This window comes from Cupressus sempervirens, chromosome 3 (genome assembly GCF_028749045.1).
Source record: "Cupressus sempervirens isolate cs-2001-9-10 chromosome 3, ASM2874904v1, whole genome shotgun sequence".
NCBI lineage: Eukaryota > Viridiplantae > Streptophyta > Pinopsida > Cupressales > Cupressaceae > Cupressus > Cupressus sempervirens.
Genome location: NC_143120.1, coordinates 408,318,307 through 408,344,372, shown reverse-complemented (window position 1 = coordinate 408,344,372; position 26,066 = coordinate 408,318,307). Strand labels below are relative to the sequence as shown.

Sequence of the window (26,066 nt, the reverse complement as noted above, 5' to 3'; positions counted from 1 at the left end):
AATGCCAAACTGGAGAACTTGCATTAGTTTTAAAAGGTTTCTACTTCTCTTCATTTCTGCTTTGGGAAACTAAACTAGAACTTCCACTTCTGGTCATTATGTATGAGTAATAACCCTAAAATAGAAAACACAAAACAAAATTAAAAAAAATTAGGCATCATAACCCCTTATTATGCATACAAAGTTCTAAAAACTATTCAAAACTTATGTGATGCCCCCATTTTAGCTCACATTGGGTTGCAGTTTGGATTTGCCCATTAATAATTGTCGTAGGCTAATTAGAGGGTTAGAAGGTCTAAATGGTCGAGACAGGGATTGTATTTATACTTTAGTGGGGTCATCGATAGAGCTTCCAATTTAGGACTTACTAGTTGTAGTTAGTTTAGCCAATTTCTATGTTAGGCAGGTTGTCTAGGCATTAGTAGAGGTACTTGGATTTCATATGCATCATTAATGTGATTTAAAGCTATTTATTTGGCTTATAATTATTTATTAAGGCTGGCTTAATTAATGATTAAATTTAAGTTTATTATCAAATATTACAAGTGCATTTATTATTTGGTTGACCAAGATGCCTAAGTCAAGTTTGGGGGCTTATAATGATTGAATAATTACTAATTAAGTTTTATTTAATTAATAAAGATAAATGGAGGCTTCTGCAAGTAAGGGCTTAATGTTTTATATGACCCTTTATTATATGTATTTGTACGTCATTTTTCTAAAGGAGGAAATTTTAATTTAACTTTTTAATTCAAACATTTGAATGAGGTGAGGAGATTGTGATTAAATAGTATAATTCATACATTAAAGTGGGGGAGGGAGAGATGTTTATTGGCACAATGATTCAAATAATTAAACTATATAACTTATGCCATGATTATCATTTGATAGCTGCTCATTCACAGGTCAACTAACATCAATCAAAGTTCTTTACAAGCTGCTGTGTTTTTAAATTTGAAGATAATATATATCATCTCAATCAATCCAGGTTCATTTTCCAATTTGAATTGAATAAGAAAGTGCTGTGTAAAAATTAGTAATTTTCTGCAATATAATGTACTGCATATAGGGATTCAGTGAATCAAAGTTTAGTAAATAGAATTTCCAATTGATTTCAGGTCTTGCATTGTAATGATGTGCATTTGAATTTAGATAGGAGTGCAAGCTTATATTGTACCTTCATGTATTGTAAAAATGCCAAAAAAAGTATATGCATTTGAAAAACCATTAAAACATATATTCCAAAATACAAAAAATTGCATAAAGAACACAAACTTTTCAAAATTAGTCAAAATCCAGAGCCAGAATTGAAGGCATAACCCGCTTGGGTTATTACAACTTAATTAAAATAAATAAATTGAAAAGTCATGGAAAAATTTGAAAACTTGAAAAATGACGATTCACTCACCTTTGATGGCTAAATCTTCCTTCCCCAACATTTCCTAGGCCTTTGGTGTGTGTCTCTCTCCTCTAAAGACTTCACCTTCGACCTTCAAAACAAGCTCAGAGGAAAAAAATGCAATTGGTGATGAAAAATGAGTGAAATGAGCAAAAGGAAGCATACGTAGGGGAAATTATTGTGTAGTATGGCTTTTTAGGTTTTGAAAGTGTTTTTATTTTAATTTAGTGGGATCTTTTTTTGGGCACCCACGATGTCAGATATACCTAGGTTCTTCCTAAGTGCCCGAATTCATTGCGGCTTTTGGAGGTTGAACCCATAGTGAATCTGGATACTTGAGTTGAACTAAAGACGAACCTTGGGGCAGACCTGGATGAAACCTAGCTTTAAATTGCATTTGGACTAGGATCGAGCCTTGGGGGCATGATTCTGGTTGGAGTATTCCAGATTATTTCAATTTGATTGTACTTGGAAAAGTCAAAGTTTCTTGGTAAAATGTCAAAGTTGTGTTGGGACATAATTATGATTAGAGACTTGATTCCATTGCTATACATCATTCAATCAACAATTATTATAAATAACTTTACCATAAATTCAAAATCAAAGTGCCAATTGTAGGAGTTGCAACCCCACTACTCAATATGTTGCAAATGTTTGGGTGACTTTAAATTTATTTAACAGTTTTATAAAGAAAATGACCAACATTGATGTAATTTTTGTCATTATGTAAGTTCAATAACAAAAGGTAAGTTATGCAAGGTGTGAAATCTCGCAAGAATTGAAGAATCACCAGCATTGGCCAGTGAAGAATACTTGACTTTAGGGAATAAATTTTGTGTTCAAGCTTTTTTCTGCATGGTTTCAGGCATTTGAAAGTTTTTTCAGAAGGAAATTTAATGCTAGGCAATGAACTTATATCAGGGGTTGATATGTTCAAGAAGTTATCATAATCGATCTTGCTTCATGATTACTTGAATTTGTTTGTTGTGAAATTGCTACGAAGGCAATGCAATAATTGTTCATAGATCAATGTTCTATGATACATAAAATCAAATGTTGTTTTATACAAAATGTTACAAAATTTTAAATATATAGATCAATGTGTCTTAGTAATTTTATGTAGGATTGTTTCATTGAATGACAATGCTAAGATTTTCACATGAAGCCAAATTCAAGTCAAGGCAAATTGAGCCAAAAATTGAAGTCAAACGTCTAATGTTTCATACTGTAACTTTTAATTATTATATAGAGGTGTAATATTAATTCATCCATATAATGAAGGTTTATTTATGAAGTTAGAAAGTGTTTGGAAAATTTGGTTGATGCATGAAGGTGGTTATGGAACTTTGGGTGAAACAGTATTGGTATAAAAGACTTGAAGATGAATTTCTTTACTCTGCTCTATGTAGGGTTTGCAGATTCTTATGAATGTTGATGGAATGTGCATGTAATGAGTAAGAAACAATATTACTTTTAGTGAATAACTAGTTCTTGTTTCTTCAAGAAAATCGGTTTTACTGTTAGATTGGGGAAGTATATCATTTTGCATTTGATAATATTCAGCTACATGCATTCATTTTCACCTCTATAAACAGTTTTCTATGAGTGTTTGAATGGTGAGTTGTGAATGAATCACATGTATGCCATCATATACTTAAAGTTTCTTAAGGAATATTTTTTCTTGTACTTACAAACACTTATCTTTATTTACAAATTGACTGTAGAGAGAGCACCCTTTCACTATTTCCATTTTCTCACAATAAGTAGTTGGTTCTTTGTATTTACTGTGTGGTGGGCCATTTTTCTTTTATTTTCACATTTTTGACCTTTCATGCTTCAGGTTAAAAGTTAAAAGAAAACCAAAATATATCGTACAAGGATCCCACTCACTAAATTGTGGGAATTCTCTTGTTCTAAGTGGTTTCTATAATTTTTGTTGTACACTGGGCATGAGTTGATGGAATCAGCAAAGCAGTGACAAATCTATATGCTAATATGAAGTGGTGTGGAAAGTACTGTACTTATATTGAATGATTTCAACGTGATAGACTAGCCATGGTGCTTGAAGTTCCATTTCAAGTAGTTTTTAAAGAGTCCCATACATTAGCTACTCACTTGTGGAAGGGAATTCATTTAATTCTGTGAACTCAGTTTAAACATGGAGTTCCTTTTGATGACTTAGTTTTTAGCCAAAAAAATAGAAGTGTTACAATGGTAACTTCAGGGATTGTTGAGTCATCAAATGGACTAAATAATGCAATAGTTTTTCTCATTGCCTTTCTTATTTTGTGGGGTGAAAAATCTCTTTTTACCATCATTGCTGCAGGAGTTTCTAATGTTAAAATTTTAAAGAAATGATAACAATACTTGATATTAATTGTACTGTTTAAACCATTAAAGTCTATTCTTCTTTGTTTTTGCAGGGGTTTGCGCGAATTTACGACTAATTGTCATTCTGCAAAATTGTTTGCAAAACACATAAAGATGGAGGAACAGGTAACTGATGAAATCATGAAATGGGGTTTTAATTTTGACATGAGCACAATAAACTAGATAAGAGAATATTTAAATGAAAATATGATTCAACCGGTTTGCTTTTAGAGCCTAATTGGTTCTTAACTTTGTAGTATGCTGGCAAATAAAATTAAATGTTGTTAATTGCATATGAAGCATCTTTACTTTTAAGCAAAAAACCAAAACTAATAGTGGAGTTAAACTTATATTCTAACGGTGTAAATGAGCACTCCATTGTACCCACGTTTATTGATGCAACCGTCCCTTCTATTTCCTACATCAATGTGAGGATCATGCCTGTGCCAACTTGATTATATTTTGCATGGAACTGTCCATTATAGGCCATACCTAGACTAGAGAAACAATATGCAAGTATTATAGAGGCAAATAGTATAGGGGCTTCCCTAATAATATTGCAAAAGATGATAACTGAGCATACATGATTCAAAAAAACTTTATCTGTATTTAATGAATGAAAATTCAGTTCATTTTATTTTTCTCTTCATGAAGTGTACTAATTACATAGTGATGGAGCTTTTAATTAGGCACCATAGTGGCAGAAGCCAGGAGTATCTATGGGCAAGATTTTAACGGCTTCTGGGGCTGCCTGGTCAACAGTTTATAAGGGCTAACCTAAACATGGGGTCGGATCTTACACAACTCTATTGTTCTACAACTTTGAAAGCAAGATATCAATAACTTTGTGAGCATTTGTATGAAACTGGCAAGAGTTCTATGATATGAATTTCTCAAAATGCAATTTCTCATTTGAAATATTTGCAATAATTAGATAGAAGTTTGTCTAAATTCATTATTTGGTCTGATTGATGTAAGCATATTAACTGATAGAATTCAGCTATCAATTAAACATTATATGAATATCATTATCTTGACAAACGAGCTAGTATATGAAAAGTTTTTAACAGCACTGGTCTAGAATACTCTACCTAGGAACCACATGATTTTAAAGGTGGTGCCATGTTATTATTGGAAACTTCCATGAGTTTGCACATTTGCTCATAAACAAATACTTTTCCTGTACTCTGTGTTTTGTCCACTTCCAATTCTATTTCTAGATGCTTTAGTTTTTTCTTGTTCTGAATTAATCTCCAAGGAAACAAATTTGCTACATTTTCAAGTTAGATTACTTGTCACTCCAAAAGTAAAATAAACCTCACTCAATTTGAACTTCAAGAATTTAATCCCTCTTCCCAAATAGGCTAGTGATTCCACACAAAAAGTAAGGATATCCTTATTGTATTCTATAGATGATATTGTGTTTGACTTTAACTATTCATGCAACCCCCTGAACACCTTCACTTTAGGTGAAATCATTACTCCTGAGTCCTAACACTTAGTCAAGGAAAGATGAAACTAAAAACTTTACAGAATCCATCATTGCAGCTTGATAACAAACGGTGATGCCAACCTGTACCATGTTAATATTACGGAAGTAATTGGTAAAATGCTTGTTATTAACAGAGACCGAAAAGTCAATTTATACAAAAGAATAAAACGATGTTTTTGTAGGAAACAATTGTAAAGAATAGAAACATTCTATTCTAATAGAGAGCAAAAAACGAAAGCAAACTAAAGCAAACTAAAGCTAATTAGATATTTACAATAGATAACCATTAACTAATAATAGATGACTATCTATTATCGTAATAGTTAATGCATATAACAAGGAATTAGTGCCCCTCATAGTGCTTTGATGACGTCCCGATGCGACATCCTGCAACGCGACCTCTCTCTCACGCTCGTGTCTGGTTATCTCTCTTCTGTGTTTGTCTTTCTCCTCCTCTCCTCTTCCGTGCCCAAGCTCGTATCTGTATCTGTGCATCGTCTTAATGATTTTTTACAATGGCATCTGTGATCTGTGCGATGACGGGAGTGTTCTCTTTGGTTGTGCGTTCTTTCTGTACTCTTTTTCTTGCATTTTTTGGTGCTTGTGTTGGTTACTGGTTCCGCTGTTTGTTAGTGCTCAAGGTTTACTGGTGTTCGTGAGGCCTCGCATTTGGTTGGCCACGGGTTCTTCTTTCTATTCTTTTTCATGCCCTACGTCTGCTGTTGCATCTTCTTCCTTCTATCAAGTGTGCTTTAGGATATAGTTTGTGGTTTGTTTCAGGATACAGTTTGCGGTTTACTGATGTTTATTGCTCTGCATGCGACTGTTCTTTGCTTGTGGTTCTTGTCTCCCCTTGCAGACACGGGTTTGTGGGTGGTTCACGGGTCTGTTGGTTATTGTGCTGCAGTCCGATTGGGTCTTCCTCCCTCCTGTTTGCGCTTGCTATTCTCTTCTTTCTCCGGTAGACTTGACCTGTGAATGGTACAGGTGTTAACAGGGTCTTTCTTCACCAGTTTTTATTACTTCCTCCAATGCCACAAGATCTTTCTTCACCAATTTTTACGGCATATCAGAGATGATTGGTCTTTGACCGCTACAATGACCACAGGGGACTGTTGCCCTCCACAACAGCAACAACATCAACTTCTGACCTACCAAAGGTTATGTGATTGGGTAACAAAGCTGGAAACCGATAATGCAACGCTTAGAGAATAGGTTGCTGCACTCACAATTGAATTGTCAGAGATCAAAATGTCTACAACAATGAACACCTCGAACATCAAACGATTTTCAGATGCCTTTATCTTTGAATCTGCTGGTTTAAACTCCAATGTTGAATTTGTTATTGAACAACTTGAAGGGTTGGATAAAATCAAGGAACAACAAACTGAAATGGCTAACAATACACTCTTCTCTAATTGCTGAAATTGAACAGAAGGTGAAATCACGGGCTTCTCTCTGTACCAACATAGATTCCATTGCACCCCGATTGAGCTTGGATAAGATTGTACAGGGAAAGATCGATGACGAGCGTGTACGTCGTGCACGTGAGCCGAACTTACGTGTTTGAGGTCTTGCACCCACTGCTGACGCTATTGCTGCTAGACATTCTTTCCTTTCTGACCAACTTGGTTTATCCGGTATCACCTTAGACAAGTGTTGGTTTGGTACTGGAGATCTCTTTATCAGGTTTCTCTATTTTTTCTGACAGACATAGGGCCCTTGGAGTGAAGAGAAAATTGTTTTCTGTCCCCTCTAAAATTTATCTTGATGAAGATCTCACGAAGGCATAGGTTACAGAGCCGAAACAAGCACTGGGAATTGTGGCAAACGCTAGGCGAGTTAGAAAGTGGGCTGTCATTAGGAATCTTAGAGCAGTTGTTCGTGATTCTCCTCCTACTGGGTGGGTAGAGAGGTTGACCTCCAAAACCGTATTACGGTTTGGGCAACAGTCTGACAAGAGGAAATCCCCTTCTCTTCTTGTCAACTGCTGGAATGGTAATGGCTTTTTATGGTTATTGCCTGGTCTTTGTCACGATGTGGTCGGGTTTGCTAATATTTTGGCCGTTATTGAGACTCACAAGAGTCCCATGCGCCCTCTTCCTGGATATCATGGATACCAATGGCTGTCAGTTTGCAGGGATGAGGTCTGTACTTCTGGTGGGGTCCGTGGGTTAGGTGGAGTTGCTTGTTTGATTAGAGATGATATTTTCAAGTCTACTTCAGTGGTTCATTATGATGCCTTTGCCAGATTCATGTGGGCCCGTATTGGGCGTCGTAATTATCGACAGAGGGACATCTTTCTTGCGGTGTGTTATTTTCCACCGACCTCTTCTCCATATGCCATTAATGATGTTGAGGATGGTGACCCTTTTTGTTGACCTTTAGAAGCGTATCTCGCAGTTTACTACCTTGGGTGATATCATTATTCTCGGAGACTTCAATGCACACACCAAGAACGTCCAGCCTCCTATACATGATCGTGGCACTGATTTGATCTACACTTCTGAGATTGATCAGACCAGTATGGGACTCTAGCGCACCTTTGATGATGTTTCTTGACCTCTTTCTTGCTATGGTCGGCACCTCCTTCAGCTCTGTGAGTCTTTTGGTTTGTTGATCTTGAATGGGTTATCCTTCTTCGCGGGCTCTGATCTCTTTACCTACTGGCCTCACTGTGGTGGTGCCAGTGTTGTGGATTATATCATTACCTCGTCTTCCTTCATCCCATTCATTTACTGTTTCACCATCTCTCGCCTCCCCTTTGCTGACCATGCTCTTTTTAGTATTGATGTCTGCTTTCTTTCTTGTCTGTCGCCTTCTTTGCAGCCCCACCCCATCCAGTCAAACCTTGTCTACACTTCTCGCTTTTTCTGTTTTGATGGTGATGGTGAGCTTTTTTCCTACCATCTTAAAAGACTCCTGACACCATCTAGTTTTAGTGATTTGCAGAGGGCCTCGATCATGTTTGATTTACTTGCTTATGTCATTTGTGAGTCTGCTCTCCTTTCTATTCCTCACTGCTCCCCTCCTCTTAGGTCTAAGCATCGGAATACTTGTCCTATGAATAAATGGTTTGATGACGATTGTAAAGCTTTTCATCAGTCTGTTCGCTTTGCTTTTGAGACTCACTCTCCAGTCTTCGTCCACCTATGTTTATCTTATATCTGCTTTCTTCGCCGCAAGAAGCATTCTTTTGCTTCTTATCAGTGTAGATCCCTTTGCTCCATACTTATCTAGAATCCCCAGAGCTTCTAGCGTACCCTTTTCCCTCGTTGTCCCCCCCTGCACTCTATCCTTGACTTCCACTCTTTGACTTCCCATACCATTTCGTTGTATGATATTCTAGGTTAGCCTTCCCTTCATTCCATTCCACCTCCTTACTGTCATCTGTTCACTTCCTCCAGTATCTTTGAGGCCATTAGATCCATGAGATGTAGTAGAGTTACGAATGAGGATGGTTTCCAGGCAGAACTTTTCAAACTTGGTGCTTTAGTTCTTGGCTCATATCTTCCTACACTCTTGAATAGAGTGGTTTGTACTGGGTTTCCTGAGACTTGGTTGCAGCATGTAATTTATCCTATTCATAAGTCTAGGCCTACTTCGAACCCTAGTAACTACAGGACTATCATGATCGGACATACATTTGCCAAACTTTACGCCACTACTTTAAACACCATGTTATCTAGATAGCTAGAAAGGAAAGGTTGTAGGGCTAAAGGACAAGCTGGTTTTCGTGTTGACCATCAAACTATGGATCACATCTTCACGATGAGGGCTATTATTTAGGAGGCTAGGTATCGCTCTGAGAAAGTCTAGTGTTGTTTTGTAGATTTTGTAAGGCTTTTGATTCTGTTCCTAGGATGGCTTTATTTCAGAGACTTAGTGAGATTGGGATCTCAGATATGTTATTTACTGCTATTATGAGACTGTATGAGAAGGTGACTGGTAGGCTTAGGACTCCAGAGGGTTTTTCAGATCCGATTCAGAGCACCATTGGGGTGAAGTAGGGCTGTCCTCTTTCTCCTACTCTGTTTGGATTGTATATTGACGAGCTTGAGAATTTTCTTGTGAACTCCTCGCAGCCTGGTGATGGGTGTTATTTGGATTAGGTTTTGATCTCCATTCTCCTTTTTGCTGATGATGTTGTTCTCCTAGCCTCTTCTCCTGATAGCTTACAAAGATTCCTTAGTGGTCTAGCCTCCTTTTGTGATCGGCGTTAGCTTGTGGCCAATTTGGCTAAGACTCGTGTTATGATCTTTAATTGCATAAAGACCTCTCATCTTCATTTCTTTTTCCAGTGGCAGGAGGTTGAGATCACTTCTTCATACATGTATCTCGGAGTTAAGTTTTCAGGACCCCGCTTCAGTTTGAGACTTGCTCTTCAATCCAGAATTAGTAAGAGCATGGGTTCTCTGGCCATGATCGAGAGACAGTGTTTCAGACATCATTTTCAAGACATTTCGTCCAAGCTGTCCCTCTTGGAGTCCTTAATTAGACCGACCATTCTTTATGGCTTGGGGGCCTTCTCTTCTTGCTTTGGATTGGGCCTTTATTGAGAGTGTTCAGATGTCGTTTTTACGGTGCATCATTAGATGTCACAAACTCACCCCCATAGCATTGTTCTAGTCAAGTTTGGAGCTCATCCTTATAGACTTGCGACCATTTTTGACTTGATATGGTTTCTCCACCGGTTTCGTGGTTTCATGAATTCTGATGTTGACCATCATAGATACTCTCATCTGGCATATATTTCTTTTGTTCAGATTATGAGATCCGACACTAGCACTGGATCTTGCTGTTGGTATGCCCTGGCCACCTCTTTGTTGGGTTTGATCGGGATTGACATTGATCGTCTCCCTCCATACCAGTTCTCGTTGGATGCTCCTGCTCATCTCCTCCCCTCTCATTAGGAGTTGAATGAGTATGTTAGACAGGATATCTACAAGCAGTATATTATCACTACTTGGTGTAATCCTCCTGGTGGATTACACCCTAAGATGACATTTTATACAGAGCATTTTCTTGAGATTTAGAATGGTATTATTGTGCGTCCTGCTTATTACTATCTATGTTGGTGTCACGCCCTTCGATTCTCGTTGGGCTCCTTTAGAGTTGGTTCTCATCATCTTCGAGTCTGGACTGATCACCATTTGGACAAAGAGGATCGGGTTTGTCAATTATGTACTTAGGTGGAGGTTAAGACTAAGACCCATTTCTTATTTCGTTGCCCTATCTATTATGAGATCAGAGGGAGATTTTGCTGTCTTTTTAGAGATTGTTTCTCTCTTTCTGAGTTCTTCAGCTATGTTGATCAGCTGTCTCTTGCGCTTTATCTTCGGGAGGCTACCCAGCTTTGTGAGCATACCCTTCACTCAGCCACATCTCAGGACCACACCTCAGACCAGCTCATCACCACCTTTTTCTCCCCCTTATCTTAGTCACAGGGTGTGAAAAGGCCTTCCAACATCACTCCTTCCAGATCGGTTAGACATTGTACTAGTCTTTCCAGGCAGCGACACTCCTCCAATAGATCTTAGCGGCGATTTATCACTTTGTGTCGTCCATGGTTATATCCTTCTGTGACTGACTACTTTGTACCAAGGAAGGATTCTTAGTCCTTACCTTGTGTTTTTTGGTTTTGTATTTGGTTTTGTTTTGTTTATTTTTTGCTAGCATTTGGTGATCCTGCTGCTGTCGGCTCTTCTGTTTGTATGCTCAGTTCCATAAACCTTTGTGATTTTTTGTTACATTAATATTATTATCTTATCTTATCTTATGAGCAATTGACCCATAAATGCTTTCTTTCAATTAATACAATAGCGTGAATGCTACTTCATGTCTTTAATAAAAGTATCGGTTAAGCAATTGTTTGATTTTTTCTTTGATTGCCACATATTTGATTGTATCTTTGGAGAATTGATTCTAGTATCATCATATATTTAGAATACAATAGAAAATACCATTAGTTGTCTTCAAGATTTCTTTGGGATCATCACAGTTTCTTGAACAAAAAGTTCTGCATGGGAACACTTATTGGTAATTGTGTTTTGATTTATCTAATATGATATTTTAGTGGCTTCATCATTGCTACTACCATATAATGTCCCCATTTTTGGCAAACTTCTGCAGTTGTATTAGTCAGTTCATTATATTGACCTTCGTGAGCTGATAGGGTGATTTGAGGGTCCCAGTTGTGGACTTATATTTTTAGTAAGTCTAATTTGGGTGGTTGCCATATTTGGCGGTGCAGTTGGTGGGCATGGGCTGTCAGTCATCACTGCATTGGATGAAGCTATTTATTGCGTAGGCTCATAATTATTAAGTTTATAGTGTCTTAATGGACTTTATTAGTATTAAATGTTATAAAGTGATGTTATGTTGGGGAAGCTTCTTAAGTGGAGTTCTGTTTGGGAAATAAGTGCTTTTGAGGGATAAAAAATATGAGCTCATTGAGAAGGAAAAACATTCGATTATCTAATTTGCTTTTGTTGATTTGGTGAGATTTGTGAGATTTTCTGAGGTTGATGATTTCTGTGCCCTTGCTGAAGGATAACGGTTTATAGCTGAGAAGTGCATTGTAATTCACAGATTAGGTATTGTGAATTAATTATGAGAATTGTTCCAGTTCTTCAATTATTTCCTATGGCTTTGGAAGGCATTGTTGTTGGAATTAACTTTAGGTATGGGTGTCTGATTTTGGGTGCCAACTGTGCCTGCTTATTGGCGTTTTGCTTTTCCAAATATTGAGTGAGTTCTATCTGAGATTGGGGTGTGATCTTATTCTGCAATTAGTGTTAATCTACCTGAGATTTAGTGTTGGAGTTTGTAGGTTTAGAATTGTGCTTTTGGGTGTCATTTCAATCTGGAAATTGGTGTAGGGAAAATCCTATTTTCTGGAGTTGGAATTCTCCTTTCTTGATATCACAAACTTGTGCTAATTTGGAGCTCGATACTCTTTGTAGCTGTGGGAGTCAACATCCTTATTTGAGTGCTGGCATTGTATGGTTCGAATCTGCATTTAGGGGGTGCTGTGATTGTGAGTCTGGGATGCCACTTTGGGTGATTACTCACCTGCTGTTGGCAATTCCTCTAATTGCCAAACCTGGGCGATATTGTCCTTGCTGTAGTGTCAATATCATCTGCAAATAAGCACTTGCATACTGAAATTGCAAGGACTGGGATTTGATTTTGTGCGTCTGAATCTACTGTCTTTGGGTGTTGACTGTGACTGGATATTGGAAGGAGTTTGGGCTGTGTGTAGGCTGGTCTGTCGTGCCTTCCTTGGGGCTTGCCGTTGAATGCCATCATTGGCATCATTTCAATATTGCAATAATTAGCCGACTGGCCTGCGGTTGGAGGAATTGAACAGGCTTTGCTCTTTGCAAATTCTGCTACAGGCCTGCGATTCATATTGGATGAAGAAGGCATTGGAAAATGGCAAATCACAGGTTCTTTTAATTGTAAAGTATAATTACTGGCACGCTGGAATGATTAGTTGTACGTAATAAAATTGCTAGCTGTTCCTGATATCAGTTATTTTCATTTCAATTTTATGAGTTTCATTGGTACATTCAGCATTACAAATTTGATTCTCATTTTTAGAATTGGCTTGGTTTGATGAATATTTAGTACTGTCATTTCTTTCCAACATATATCCAAAATTCAAACTAGAAGAATCATTTTAAGATCCCATAAGAAACTACAGGACAGTGAGGGTTGTTTGTTGTCAAAGTGTTTGAGGAAATGTCAAACCACTGAATTGGGAAGGAAATTGGTGCTTATTGAAGTTATACCCAGCTGGGGTTATTACATACCATTGATCTTTATGCAGTTTTGACAGTTTGCTTGGCCACTGAGAACATTTTCATTGATTGTTCTATATGGCTCATTTGATATTCACAGTCTCAAATCATAGAGTGAGGTAGTTCATTTCCTTGTTTGAATACTTAGAAGTTCTTTGATATTACCTTGTTGAAAAGGCTTGTTTGCCTTCCATTCTGAATGGATAGATCTGTGTATGTATCAGTCATTGTAAAGAAGTAAAATTTGTGCTTTCATTTTCATAATCTAAATTGTGTTAAAATTTATTTGTTCGGAAGGTTTTTGCATTTCTTGTTTAAATGTCGACCTAAGTCTTTGAGTGTATTTACAAAGTTCGAACACATGCATATGCATGTGTGTTTCCTTTTATCGGTGATAACATTTCCTTTTGCAAATTGTGTTTTGGATCAGATATAAATATCTGATCTACTTAGTTTTATCTGTGGGTTGAACTTTTACAAGATGTTGCAATTGATTGTCAATTCCTCTAAATTTCTTATATTATTGCTTGTAGTTATTAATTGATATCAATCTTCTAAAATATATCCAGGTTTCCATGTTGAAGGGGAGAGTAAATATTGCTGGTGGCACACCAAGCAGGTACTATGATAATCATAACTCTGATGCAATTTTATTGGAGTTTGGGTTATGAGCAGACTTGATAGTAAGATTCAGCTAGGAAAAATGAGCAGGAAACAGGAAAAAAATTTAAAAACTAAAGCCAAAAGGCTAAGACACTAAAAGGCACCTTTAAAACTTTAGTCTGCCATTCAAAGATACTTCTGTTTTTTGTTTTAATGCCATGGATTTTATAGTCCATGAGCTTTTTTCCTAAACACTTGCAAGAGTGTATATCGAAAAATGTTGTTTCCCGAAGCTCAAATCTTCTTTTGTACTGATTCAATGTAGCTTCTATTTGGTTCTTTTATTATGTCTTTAAAGTTGGTTAAATGAGGGTTGCATAGTAAAAGACTCAAATTCTTATAAAATATTTCTATTTCATTGGTTTATCAATATTTTGAGTTTGAGTGCCAAGCCCGAGTCTTGTAACTAAGCTTTGATGCTTTTCTTGTAGAAAAAAAGACAAGAAAAAATGGAAATACTTTACTAAAGACCAGTTTGCAATATATGATGACCCACTAGGCCAATTCAACAGTTAAAAGACTAATTCACCAAAAGTTCAACACAAAGAGAAGAGCTAATGCTAGAAAGAATCCACCACAGGCATCACCACAAAAGGCCCAGGGGATAAAGAGACACAAAAAAGATCTACGTCATTGACTGTTCATGTTCACAAAGTTTTAATGGGAGCGATCTATAAAACCAAAGAAATATTCCCAGCAATTTTTTTAATTACTGCCCAAGTATGTTGTCTAGTTAAAGACACTGACAAGTGGCACAGCTTTCGCTCTCTCATCAGCATCTTCTCTGCCAACATCACTGAGACCATGTGCTATGTCCCCAATATTTAAGGTGACATTAATTAAATTAATTTTTACTAAGCTGTAAAAATCAAATAAAATATTTAACTAATGACTTAATTTTAATTAATTTAATTAAATAATAGTATATTATTAAATATCACTATTAACAAAATTTCTCCAAGAAATATTATTAATTTTTAGGTCAGCTAAGTCAGCCTAATGTTCTAGATTCTTCTTGGAATTCATTATAAGGAGGCTTATGGAGGAAATAAGGAATGCTTTGTATTTGATAAACAATTTATGAATTTTGGAGATCAAAACCTTCAGGAATTTGACATAAGGGCTGGATGGAAACCTAGTTCTTCCAAAGAGGTGGATTTTGATGGAGTCTACATCCAGGCAAATTACTGAAGTCTACTTTGGGTACAAATTTGATATTTGATTTAAAAATGAAAGTAAAGATATTTTATCATATAATTATAATCTGGAAATGGACGGTTAAATATACGGAATATACTATTATTCACGGTCTGAAGTTTGGCTTATCACCTTGGGCCGGCCCAATTCTTGTCTGGTTATATTTTCCTATACTTTGGCATTTGAGTTCATTGGTATGATCATTAATGGTGGAGGTGGAGTTTATTTTCCTTGTTGAGTTGATGTTTTTGAAGTTATAATTTTATTGGGCTTTTGGAGGCAACAAGGATTGGTAAAGATATTAAAGACTTGCATGAATATTGTGAAGTGCAGCACCTATCTCTCTAATGTTTTAGCGGGTGATATTATGACTGCCGCATATTGATATTATTCACATGCTGGTTCATCTACTTCCTGAGCACTTGATTCATCTGAAACATTCTGTGTTTTTTCCTGTATTCTGTGGCGCCTCAGTCAAAGTCTCCATGAACATCACTATTAAGCAGAGGCATCAATAATTTGGGCATAAGCCTTGACAATAAACACTTCCAGTTTGGCTAGGAGGGTATTGTGGTTTTTTTAGAAGTTGTCGGCTTGAAGGAGGAATTAAAGAGATATCCTTTCTGCTATAATATGAATACTTAGTGCCTCCCAACACTAAAAGTATGAATATATCTCTACCACACTGGAACAAGCAGAGACAGCTGATGTTAAGGAACGTCAGTAGAAAGATAGAAACAATACTAGTTTGAGCTGTTATCTCAGTTACTATATTTTTCTGTCTTAGTTCACAGAGATATTAAATAAGAGGTCAGCATTCTGTTAGGCTTTTTTCTGCTATAGGTTTCTTATTTGTACTGAATGAAGCTAGAATTACATTTGCACTCTTTTCGGAGAAGTGAACTTAGCATTTGAACTGATATATTTATGAAATACATACCATTCTTCTTTTCATATAACTGCTTAGACATACAGTTTTCCATTGATGAAAGGATTTCAGGTTGAATGCCAACTGTTTGTTCAAATATCTTGGAAATAAAACTGCAAACTCTTGGTAGAAATCAGTCTGGGTCTTTACACCATGTTCTCTAACAACATGTTTGGAAGCCGTTTCTGTGATTTAGCAAACTATTGCACTATCGACTAGGTCTTTACCTTTGGTCTTTATCATGGTTACACCACCTTCTAGGATGGTTGAACAAAGGGCCTCAGTTTGGGGATGGCTGGGGCAGGGACGGTGCCGGGGAGTAGGGGCTGCCTAGTAAACTTAAACATAAGAACATATGAAAGAAGTTTGAAAAAAAATAACTGTGTCCCTTTGGTAAGATATACGTTTAAGTTTGTTACTTAGACATTGTCGCGCGGTGTGTGTGCGCGTGCGTGTGCACTATGCACCAATGCTCAAGATATCGTTATCAACAACTTATTGCTGAGGGCAAAAAAAAGATATCGGAAAATATCGGTGATAAGTCGAAAACTTCTCGGGAAAATATCGGGAACTTAAAATTTGTTTCTCCAATCAAAAATCTCTTTTGTCAATCTTGATGGAACCTTCTTTCTCCTCTTTGCCTTATCTCTCCTCTCCAAATCTGTTTTTCCAATCAAAAAATGTGTTTTTCCCTTGTCAAGCTGATCAGACAAAATATCACCGATGTTTTACCAAGTTCTCTGTGATATTTTGAAAATTCTTTGCAATGACTTATCCGAGATAAGTTGACGTTACTTATTGGGACCAAAAAATATCGTGATAAGTAGACTTATCACAGATATATCTGAGATGTTAAGAACTATGCTATATACCGTACATATGGTACCCAAAGTGCTAGTTATGAAAAGATTTATAGGACTTTAAGAAGTAAAATAAAAATTGCAAATGCCAGTTACTAAATAGTCAATACTTGAACATTGAACAATGGACATTAAAGTTTTCAGTATTGAATTACACATTAGAAATTAGGATACTCAATACAAAATGAAATTTTAAATTGTCGAATCAACAAAAGGAATATTTCTATTGTATGATATTAAAAGTATCTAATGGTAAAGATGATTACAATTAGTAGCATGATATCAAAATTAGTACAAAATCAAAATGTCAGGATGACAAAATGTAGTGAAGGGAGGTCGGCAAACTCCTCATCATTGGAACTACTGGACTCCCCAAGGTCAAGATACACGCAAGTGTAATGTCCCCAACCTGCTCCTATGGGATTTGGGGCCTTTCCTTGTATTTCAATTGCAAGAGACTTCTTTTTCTGCATGACTTATACTAAATCTCTAGCCTACCACAACTATATAGTACCAATATTCTTCAATGAATGATGTTTTAAAGCAAAGTGGGCTTCTTGATGCTTTGTCAGAATGTCCATCAATTTAGAATATTCCTTATGTTGAATAATATATATATATATATATATATATATATATAGATAGATATCAACATCTTTATATGTTTATTAAATGTAAAGTTGTTAACAACACCCTTTTCAATATCAATGACTTAGTAACCAAATCCTGAAGCAACTATACAAGGTATGAAATGAGTTGAAACAAAAATGACTTTAGTTGAAAGGTGCTGATTGGTATGAATCTAGTGTTGATTTACTAATATCTTTGATAGTACTCCCAGATTATTTGGTTACTTATTGTGCTCAGGTTTAGTACCTTGGTATGATTTCAAACTCCCATCAGCAACCCAAATAGTATTTGCTTGTGATTTGATCCATATTATATATCTTATAATTTAATTGGTTGCATCTTTTGATGTCTAAAAGACATGACTTTTCCTAACTGAGTCTCTCCACATTAGATCACATCTCTTCAATATGATTAAGTCATTGTAGCCTCTGGTATAGCGCTTAACAACCAATTAATTTAGTGTGTCCTAATTTAAGGTGGCAAGTCTCTTAATACTTCGATGCCTTGAAGGTATGTTACTGCACCATTTCCTTATTACTTCTCTTAAATACCGATCAACATACGATGCTCATCGCTCCTTCCCATCATTAATGTATATTTCATTCTTATTTGCCCATGAAAATTGCTGCATACTAACAATACAAATTTTGTTAGTATTCTAAAAGACATCGTCGCCTTAACAGTAATCACCTCCATACTAAGTATTGCATATTGCTACATTAATGACTACACCATATATATATATATATGTATATATATTATATCTACTATTATATCTCTTTCTTTTATATGATACCAGTTATTGACTTTTTGGAGGTGCTCTATCTTTGCGTGCTATCTTCGTATTACCACTGGTTTAATTTGATTATCCTTTATTTTATTATTAATTGCAGTGCTGGAGGTAATATAATCATCCCTGATTGATCTAATCAAGCAGTTGATATTCTTGATCAGATCATCATTCCTTAGTTAAGGACAAGATTGACCTCTGAGCTTCATTGCTAAATACAAAAGTGCTACTAAGTGATTATATGCCGATATTGTGAAATAAATGTTTCCCTTGATCGGAGTATTTGAGGACTAGAAAATAATCTCCCATGCCCTCTCTTTAATGGGAGTCATGTCTTTTCTATGTTGTAATGAACGTTGTAAAGACATGCCCCTTGCATTAGTCACCAGAAGGAGTGTCATATTTGCCAACAATAAGGGTTGTCTTTGTGCGGTAAACCCCCACAACCATGACTCGAGCATAGCATGTTTAAGATTTAAATATGCATGATATGTGAGATGTAACATATAGATCCATATAACAAGTAAAGCAACTATATACATGAAATAGGGATTAAATGAAAAGAATTTTATCGTAACAGTCTTAACATTTGAATAACAATTGTTCATTTATTTTAAGAAACTTTATGAAGAATTAAATTAAGTGTTGTAAACTATATGAAGAAACAGAGATGAGGTACAATAATGAAACCAAACTATGATGCATGAAATTAAATGAATATAACTAAATTACGGGATAGGATTAGGGTATCTTACTGCATCTAAATACTTGAGTTTTCCATTTTGTCCGCCTTTAGCTCCCTTGCATCCTGGGACAAAAAATATCAGTAGGGCATTTTTACCACCCATCCACAGATCTACTAATCCCCCTTGCTTACTTCCTACTCAAAGTGGGCCCAACCCTTTGCAGGGGTGTATACATGATCATGAGGTAAGGTCACCTAACTTTTAGTGGTTGACTCTACTCAATAAGCCAGTCACACACTATAGGCACTCCTAACTAGCATGGCCTCTTTATGTATTTGGTACCAATGAGTTGACTACCACTAACATATAGTGTACCTTGGCCAAGATGTTACTGTTGTGAGGTTTTCACACATTGCCCCAAATCTTGGGGACCCCCTTTTTCTTTTAATCACCTCGGCAAATTTTTGGATTGCCCAATTTTTTTTTTTGAGTTTTGAAAATTTCATGCCTTGGCACCTTCAGAACAAATTTGGGAGGCTTAGCTTATTTTCACCTTGTTTCAACTTGATTTTCTAGAGCTATCAATTTTATCCTTAGGCCGAATAATTTTCTAAGTTAAATTCAACTTGGCAGGATAAAGTTGTGAATTTTGTACTTAGACGTTTTCTTTTGAAAATTTGGTTTTAACTCTGTAAATTTGGATAATTCTCAAAAGAGAAATTTTAATTAGACTTAAGTTTTTGGAAAATCTCAAATTTTTCTTTGGTGAAATTTTTTTAATTTTGTTGAGGAAAAGTGCAAAAAATCGATTTTTGGTTCTAAATGAAATTTTATTTTTTTAATTTTTAGCTTGGCAAAATCGATTTGGTAGAAAATTGCAAAAAATTGGCTTTAATTGGATTAATTGCCTTGAAATTTTTTTAGTTTTTAATGAATTTAGTAATTTAATATTGAAAAAATGGCTTTTGGTTAGCCAAAATCCAAATTTAATGACGTATTAATTACTAAACCCTCATTAAATGGAAATATTTAACACCCTCAAGGCCATTTAATTTCGTTTTGCAATTGGAGCTAATTGGTAAATTTAAAAGTGCAATTTTCTTTTGGCAAAATTAATTTTTTTGAGCTAAGTATTTAATTGTGGGCCTTAACTTGAATTTAATTTTTGTTTTTTGTCTTCTCATAGACCAGGTTGGCTAGCTTTGAGGAGAAGAAAATTGGCTATAAAGGGAGTCTCCTCCCCATTTCATTTTCACAAATCACTTTTCTTCCTCTCCATGTGGGCGACTTTTGTGGAGGAGCAAATTTTTTTCCAGACTTGGGCGAATTTTGTGGGGGCGAATTTAGTGGAAGGCAGTTTTTTGCATGCTTGGGCAATTTTTGCTTGCATTTCTCCATTTTCAGACCTTGGCGATTTTTCTTGTGGGCAGATTCTTGCATATTTTGGTGGTTTTCACCTCCATTTGTGGGCTGCGATTTGTGCCCTAGTTAGCATTTTGGGCAGATTTCAGACTTCATGCTTGGGCGAATTTGAGACAAAGGCAAAATTTTCCATTCTTGGCATTTTATTGAGGCAGGCCTGATTCTGATTTTTGGGCACTTCATGGTGAAGGTCTGATTTTTTTTTTCCTATTTAGTACTGCATTTTTTATATCAAATTTTGGCAATTTTGTTGGGAGAAGAGATAAATATGAAAGTTTGATTTTTGCATAGAAGGCAAGTGTTGGATAGTTTTAGGAGTGTAAATTTCTAATTTGCAAAGGGATTTGAACTTCTTGAAAGTCATATCCTAGGTTCCGAAAAGTCACTGTAAGTTTATCGGTTAAGGTGAATTTTCATCATCTAGAGTTGCAAGGAGCGCTTAAGCTGACATCCATCTTTCGTTCTAGTCTAAGGATTGCTCCACTTGGTTCTTCTTGCCTTTTGGTCCACCACTCTACCATCTCGTAATAGGGCGACGAGCATGGAGGATGATGGTGCAAGTAAGAATCCCAAGAGGGCGAACACTAAGAAAGACAAAGAGGATATGATGCCCAAAACTTCATTCTTCTCGAAAATGAAGAGAATAACTGACACCAATATCTGTACAGTGGACATGATACGGATGAGGGACAGACTGAAGGAAGGAGAATCCCCCTTGGTAAAAAAGATTTACAAGAGTGGAATTGTACACGCAGCAGCCTTTCCTCCAACATTACCTTGTCCAGAATTGATTATGGAATGTGCATCTAGATTTGATCTAAACAGTAATTCCATCATTTTTGATGAAGGGAAGAGAGTGTTGGCCAGCATTGGCGAATAAGCAATTGAAGAAACATTTAACATTCCCCAGTACAAGGGCATGACAATTGTAATGATGGATCAAGCAACTAAATCATTTCAAGATAACCAAAAGGCCTATTACATGCATTTAAAGCAGAATTGGATACGCGAGGGAAGAAAAGGAGTTAACAGATCATCGAGGCTTACAGTGGCAGCTTTCAAACCAGAATATGGTGATCTCGTTGTTCTGCTCAGTCGGATCATGGGCCTAGCTCAAGGGACAAGATTTGAAAATTGGATGTACCTCTTCATTGATGAGATTGAGAAAGGGAAAAGAAGGTTTGATTGGGCCAAGATCATAAGTGAGAACTTAGAATTGCAACTCAGAACCGTGCAAAACCAAAGGCAATTCTACATGAGCTCCTATCTGTTCTACCTAATTGCTAGATTGTATAAAAGTCCGGGACTTAAGGCCTTAGGAGAAGTTGGTAGCGGACCGGGGCAATATTTGGTACATGAATGCTATCCGCAGCTCCATTTGCACAATAACAAAGATTACAAGATATTTTGCGATGCCTTCACCATGAAGACAGTAAGGGTATTACAAGGGACACCGGCTAAGAGACTTTCATCGGAAGCAAAGACAAGAATTAAGAAGTTTGAGAGTTGGTTCATCCAATTTCCGCAGTTTACATACATTAGAGTGGCAGGAAGTACAGTTTGTCCCAAGAAGCTTCCAAGGTACCCAGCCAACAATGTAGTTTTGTTAGAATTGGCTAGACAACTTGAGCACTATGATAGAATATTGAGAGACGAAGAAAAAACAGGCATTTCATTCTCAATCATAATTGGCAATGATAGTTGCCCAAATCGGGCCTCCTTTGAAGCCGCAAAAAAGGAATTGGATTGGTATCATCTAGGATGGTACAGAGCAAGGCAAGGGTTTGACCCTAATGGTCTTATCAAGGCATCTCATGGAAATGAATTCAAGCATGTTCCCACCATAGAAGACTTTTGGGCCAACGCCAAAGATGACTTTCATGTGAGAAAGCTAGCTTTCTCAAGGTTGACGGTGAACATGATGAGGGCTATTAGGTGGAGAGGCTTCGATGTTGCGGATCAACTGGAGGATGATGGAAATGTATTGAGAGAAGACTATGATACAGTAGAAGGAACAAAATTGAATCTAGTGGATTGGGATGACCATCAGGATCCTTCCTTGGAAGCACTTACGAGGGTAGTGGATTTACATACCGAGTCATGGTATAATGAAGGACTAAGGAAGCTACAAAGACAAAGGATTCCCCTTACCTATGAGATGATGAAGCCAAAAGAAAGACAAATAGAATTAGTTGGGCACAAGAATGAAGGAAATGGCCGGCAACAAGAAATAATTAGAAATGGCAAGAAGAAATTTGTGGAGGTAGAGAAGGGCATAGAACATCTAGAGCCTCCAGCCAAGAGACAGCATGCAGCACCATCAAGAGAGAGTACAGTTGAGACTAGGGGCCAAGAGGTCAATTCAAATGATAAGGGGTCGTGGTGGAGGTGAGCTCTGATTCGGAATCAAGTGGCTATAGTGAAAGCACCGAATACTCCCCTCTCTTGGAGAACCAGCAAGGAAATGATATGGAAGAAACTAGTAGAGAAGAAGATGGACCAATCGACATCGAGGCAATAAGTCAGGAACCCGAGGCCGTTGATGATGCTTTGTTAGTCGAACCAAATCCAGAGTTGGGGAGATGCACTACACCACTATGGTTAAGACAAATGCTTATGCCAAGAGGCGAGGTAGTAGCGGCCCATACAGCTGAGGACATACAAGGGTTAATAGAAAAGGGTGATAGCGAGAACCAAAAACAAATGGAAAGAACGGTGGCAAGGGTAAACAGGAGCGACAATGATGATCACCGAAAGGTTCAGATTGCTATTCCAACAGTCAACAAGGCAGTGAATGAGATTGTGGCCCAAGAATATGAAATAGTGGAACATAACTTGAGAAGGAATACAGATGATATGAAGTGTGAGGAGGTCCAGGAAGGTATGGCATCGATCAGAGAGAGGTTAAGGAAGGCAAATGAAAGGATAGTAAAGTTGGAAGCCCAGAACAAATATTGGAGAGATAGCCAGCCCATCCAACAGTTGCACCAGGTAGCCCTTCCTCAAGACAGCGGGAGCAATTCAGGAGAGATATCAGCTCAACTACACGAAGTCAGGGATTGGATCCATGATACAATCCAAGATGGGCGAAATTTCTTGCCTTCGTCTCGACATTCCAGTCATTAGTAAGCGTTAGAGACAAGTTCAGATTATTCGAAGAAGAGTGGAAAGGTTTCTTTCCCATCAGAGATTTGGCTATTCCTAGGCTACAAGCGTTCATTGGGCTACCAGAGGCACATTTGCAAAGGGCCAGGTTGGTTGATGAGAGAGGATTGAGTATAGTTGAATCTTGGTTTGTTGCATTGACTACCAGATTTAGAACACTTGAAGAGATACATAACGAGATTGCACGACACAGTCCAAGCGTCAACACTTCTATTTCAACCGTGATGAGCGACGTTGGGGTGGCACTTGATTTTGAGGATATCAGGGAAGAGGATGGCAATGAAACAGATTTCGGATTGAGATTGGATAAGTTGGGAAAGGTTGCTATAAAGAAGAAGCATTTGGGCACCCTGTCCTCTCTAAGTGCTTTTATTGGATTTGCGAAGGAATATGAGAAGGATCATGAAAGGATACTACAAGTAGCGAACAACGTGGCGAAATCAGCGGAACTCAAGGCGAAGCACACACCTTGTCCTCCTATGGAAGAAGTTAACGAAAGGCTAGCTAAGTTCATTTCCTTAGCTAAGAAGACGAAAGAAAAAGGAAGAGTTATATTAGAAGATCATTTGATGTAAGCCCAAGAGGCAAATTTCCCTTTCTTCTAGAATAGGACACGTGTCTATTTCTGATTGGCCACCATTTTGGTGCCTTCTCATTGGTTGCCACTTTTTACACTTTTTTCATTGGTCCATTGATGAGGTGGTGTCTTCTCATTGGCCGATGGGGTGGCAACCCTAATTAGGGTTTTGAGGATCCAATCTAGATCGTTGATCTTGTTTTGATCTCCACCATTCGTTGTATTTCTGGCCCCTATAAAAGGCCATTTGCTCTCATTTGTAAAGTGTCCGAGAAATTGTTGCGAAAATAATACCAAAATTGCTTTCTTTTTCATTGTTGCGATTGGCATGTTGATCAAGAACATTGGGTGTTATTGCATGTTTTCTACTTCCACTTAGTTAGATTTTCTTTCAAGTTGTTAAAGTTGGTTGCATTTGAAGTTGTTTAAATGAAGTTAAAGTAGATGAATAGTTGTATGGTAGCATTGGTAAATGTTTGATAGGGATCACTACTAGACCACTAGCATCCTAGCGGCTAGTTGGGAAGCTTTGTGTGGTAAACTAGTTCATTTTTCCTTTGAATCGTTGCACCTGTGGAAGTGAGGCCATTGGTCAGCTCTCATTAGGTTCAATCCCCGTCCATTTGCTAACCTTCCATTCGTAGGAATAGGAGTAGAATAGTGAGTAGTTGGGTAGTTGAAGTTTAGAGAGAAGAAAGTTAGAGTAGATCAAGTGATAGAACTCATCCATTCACCTTCCACAACCATCGCTTTCCCATCAACATCATCATCGGCAGACACACCCTCCATCATTGCAACCATCAACATTATCTGCTTCCGCACATTTCACAAACCGAGCCACCCTCACCTTCATCCCATCAAAGTCCAAGTCATCCTCAACAATTTACGTAAGGCCGCCTACATGATTATCAGCGAATCACATCGATAAAACTGAGCGAGTATCCAACGGTGTAAGGAACATTGGAGCTATTGTTTATGTCTTCATGAGTAATAACTTTTCAAGAGAGGAGTTGCATGTTTGATATCCCATATTGAATATTCAAATCCTAATATGTTATGTAAGTGATACAAAACTCGCATCAACAGTTACTAGTGCAAGCAGGACTATTTGTGCAGTCAATTCCACACCCTAATCAGGGTGGTTTCATAGCTCATGGTGAAATAGGAATGAGTTTTATTCTCTTAATTAAGGTTAATGTTTATACTTTCTACTCACAGGGTATCCTTTCTTTAGCATCATAGCATTGGTGAAATTGGAGTTACAAACTCTCATTCTCTATCACCTTAATTGATCTAACGAATTGGATTCCACCCCAATTATATAGTTAATTCACGTGTTTGAAACTTTTAGGGTTTAATAAGGGCATACTTTTGCATAAGCGTTCATGGTTTATTATAATTAATACTCAATTAGTACTGTGAAAACGGTTAAGAATATAGCTTAATTCGGATTGAAGTATTTATTGTTACTATGAATTTAATATTGATTGATACATATATATTTATATGTGATAAATAATAATTACACATACAATTATATATATATATATATATATATATATTTATGGATATATTAAATGTATTATGCATAGGCTGAATCAATTGTATCATTAGTCTAAGTCATGATTGGTTTATGACTTGATTTGTTTCTTGCCATCAGTTATGAAACGACATGAAAGGGAGTCACGACCATGAAGGGCTGTGTTTCCTGTCACAACTCTTCATGATTGTGACCCCCATTCCTTTTATTTATTGTCATCAAACGACTGTGTAATGAAATCAATAAAAACGGCAATTACATGATACAGCAAGCGTTGAACATTAATAGGTTTGAATCAATATATCAGTAATTATTGAACAGTAATTGGTTTGAATACATATATCAGTAATCTGCATACATCAAACGATCACTTTGGAAGTCACCTCCTATCATATAGATATTAAGACTGCAGTGTAAATGGAAGTAAACTTCAGATATACATTGGAATAAAGAACTGTTTTTTTCTCTATCATCAATCTATATTCCTTTAACATGGTATCAGAGCCTAGTTAGAGGAAAATTAATTCGAAACCTTATTATTT

At 36.9% G+C, this 26,066-nt stretch overlaps 1 protein-coding gene across 3 annotated transcripts in view; it reads left to right on the top strand.

The window, feature by feature from the left end:
* The window catches only part of LOC149566736 (U3 containing 90S pre-ribosomal complex subunit), a 209,908-nt gene that overhangs the window by 75,157 nt on the left and 108,685 nt on the right, over positions 1 to 26,066 (top strand). For all 3 annotated transcript variants that reach the window (XR_016362294.1, XM_089820082.1, XM_089820083.1), the window contains exons 3-4: positions 3,823 to 3,895; positions 13,636 to 13,685. Coding sequence is in view for 2 of the 3 variants with exons in the window: in XM_089820082.1 (XP_089676208.1) it covers positions 3,823 to 3,895; positions 13,636 to 13,685 (123 nt within the window). In the remaining variant the exon portion in view is untranslated. The remainder of the gene's footprint in view (positions 1 to 3,822; positions 3,896 to 13,635; positions 13,686 to 26,066) is intronic.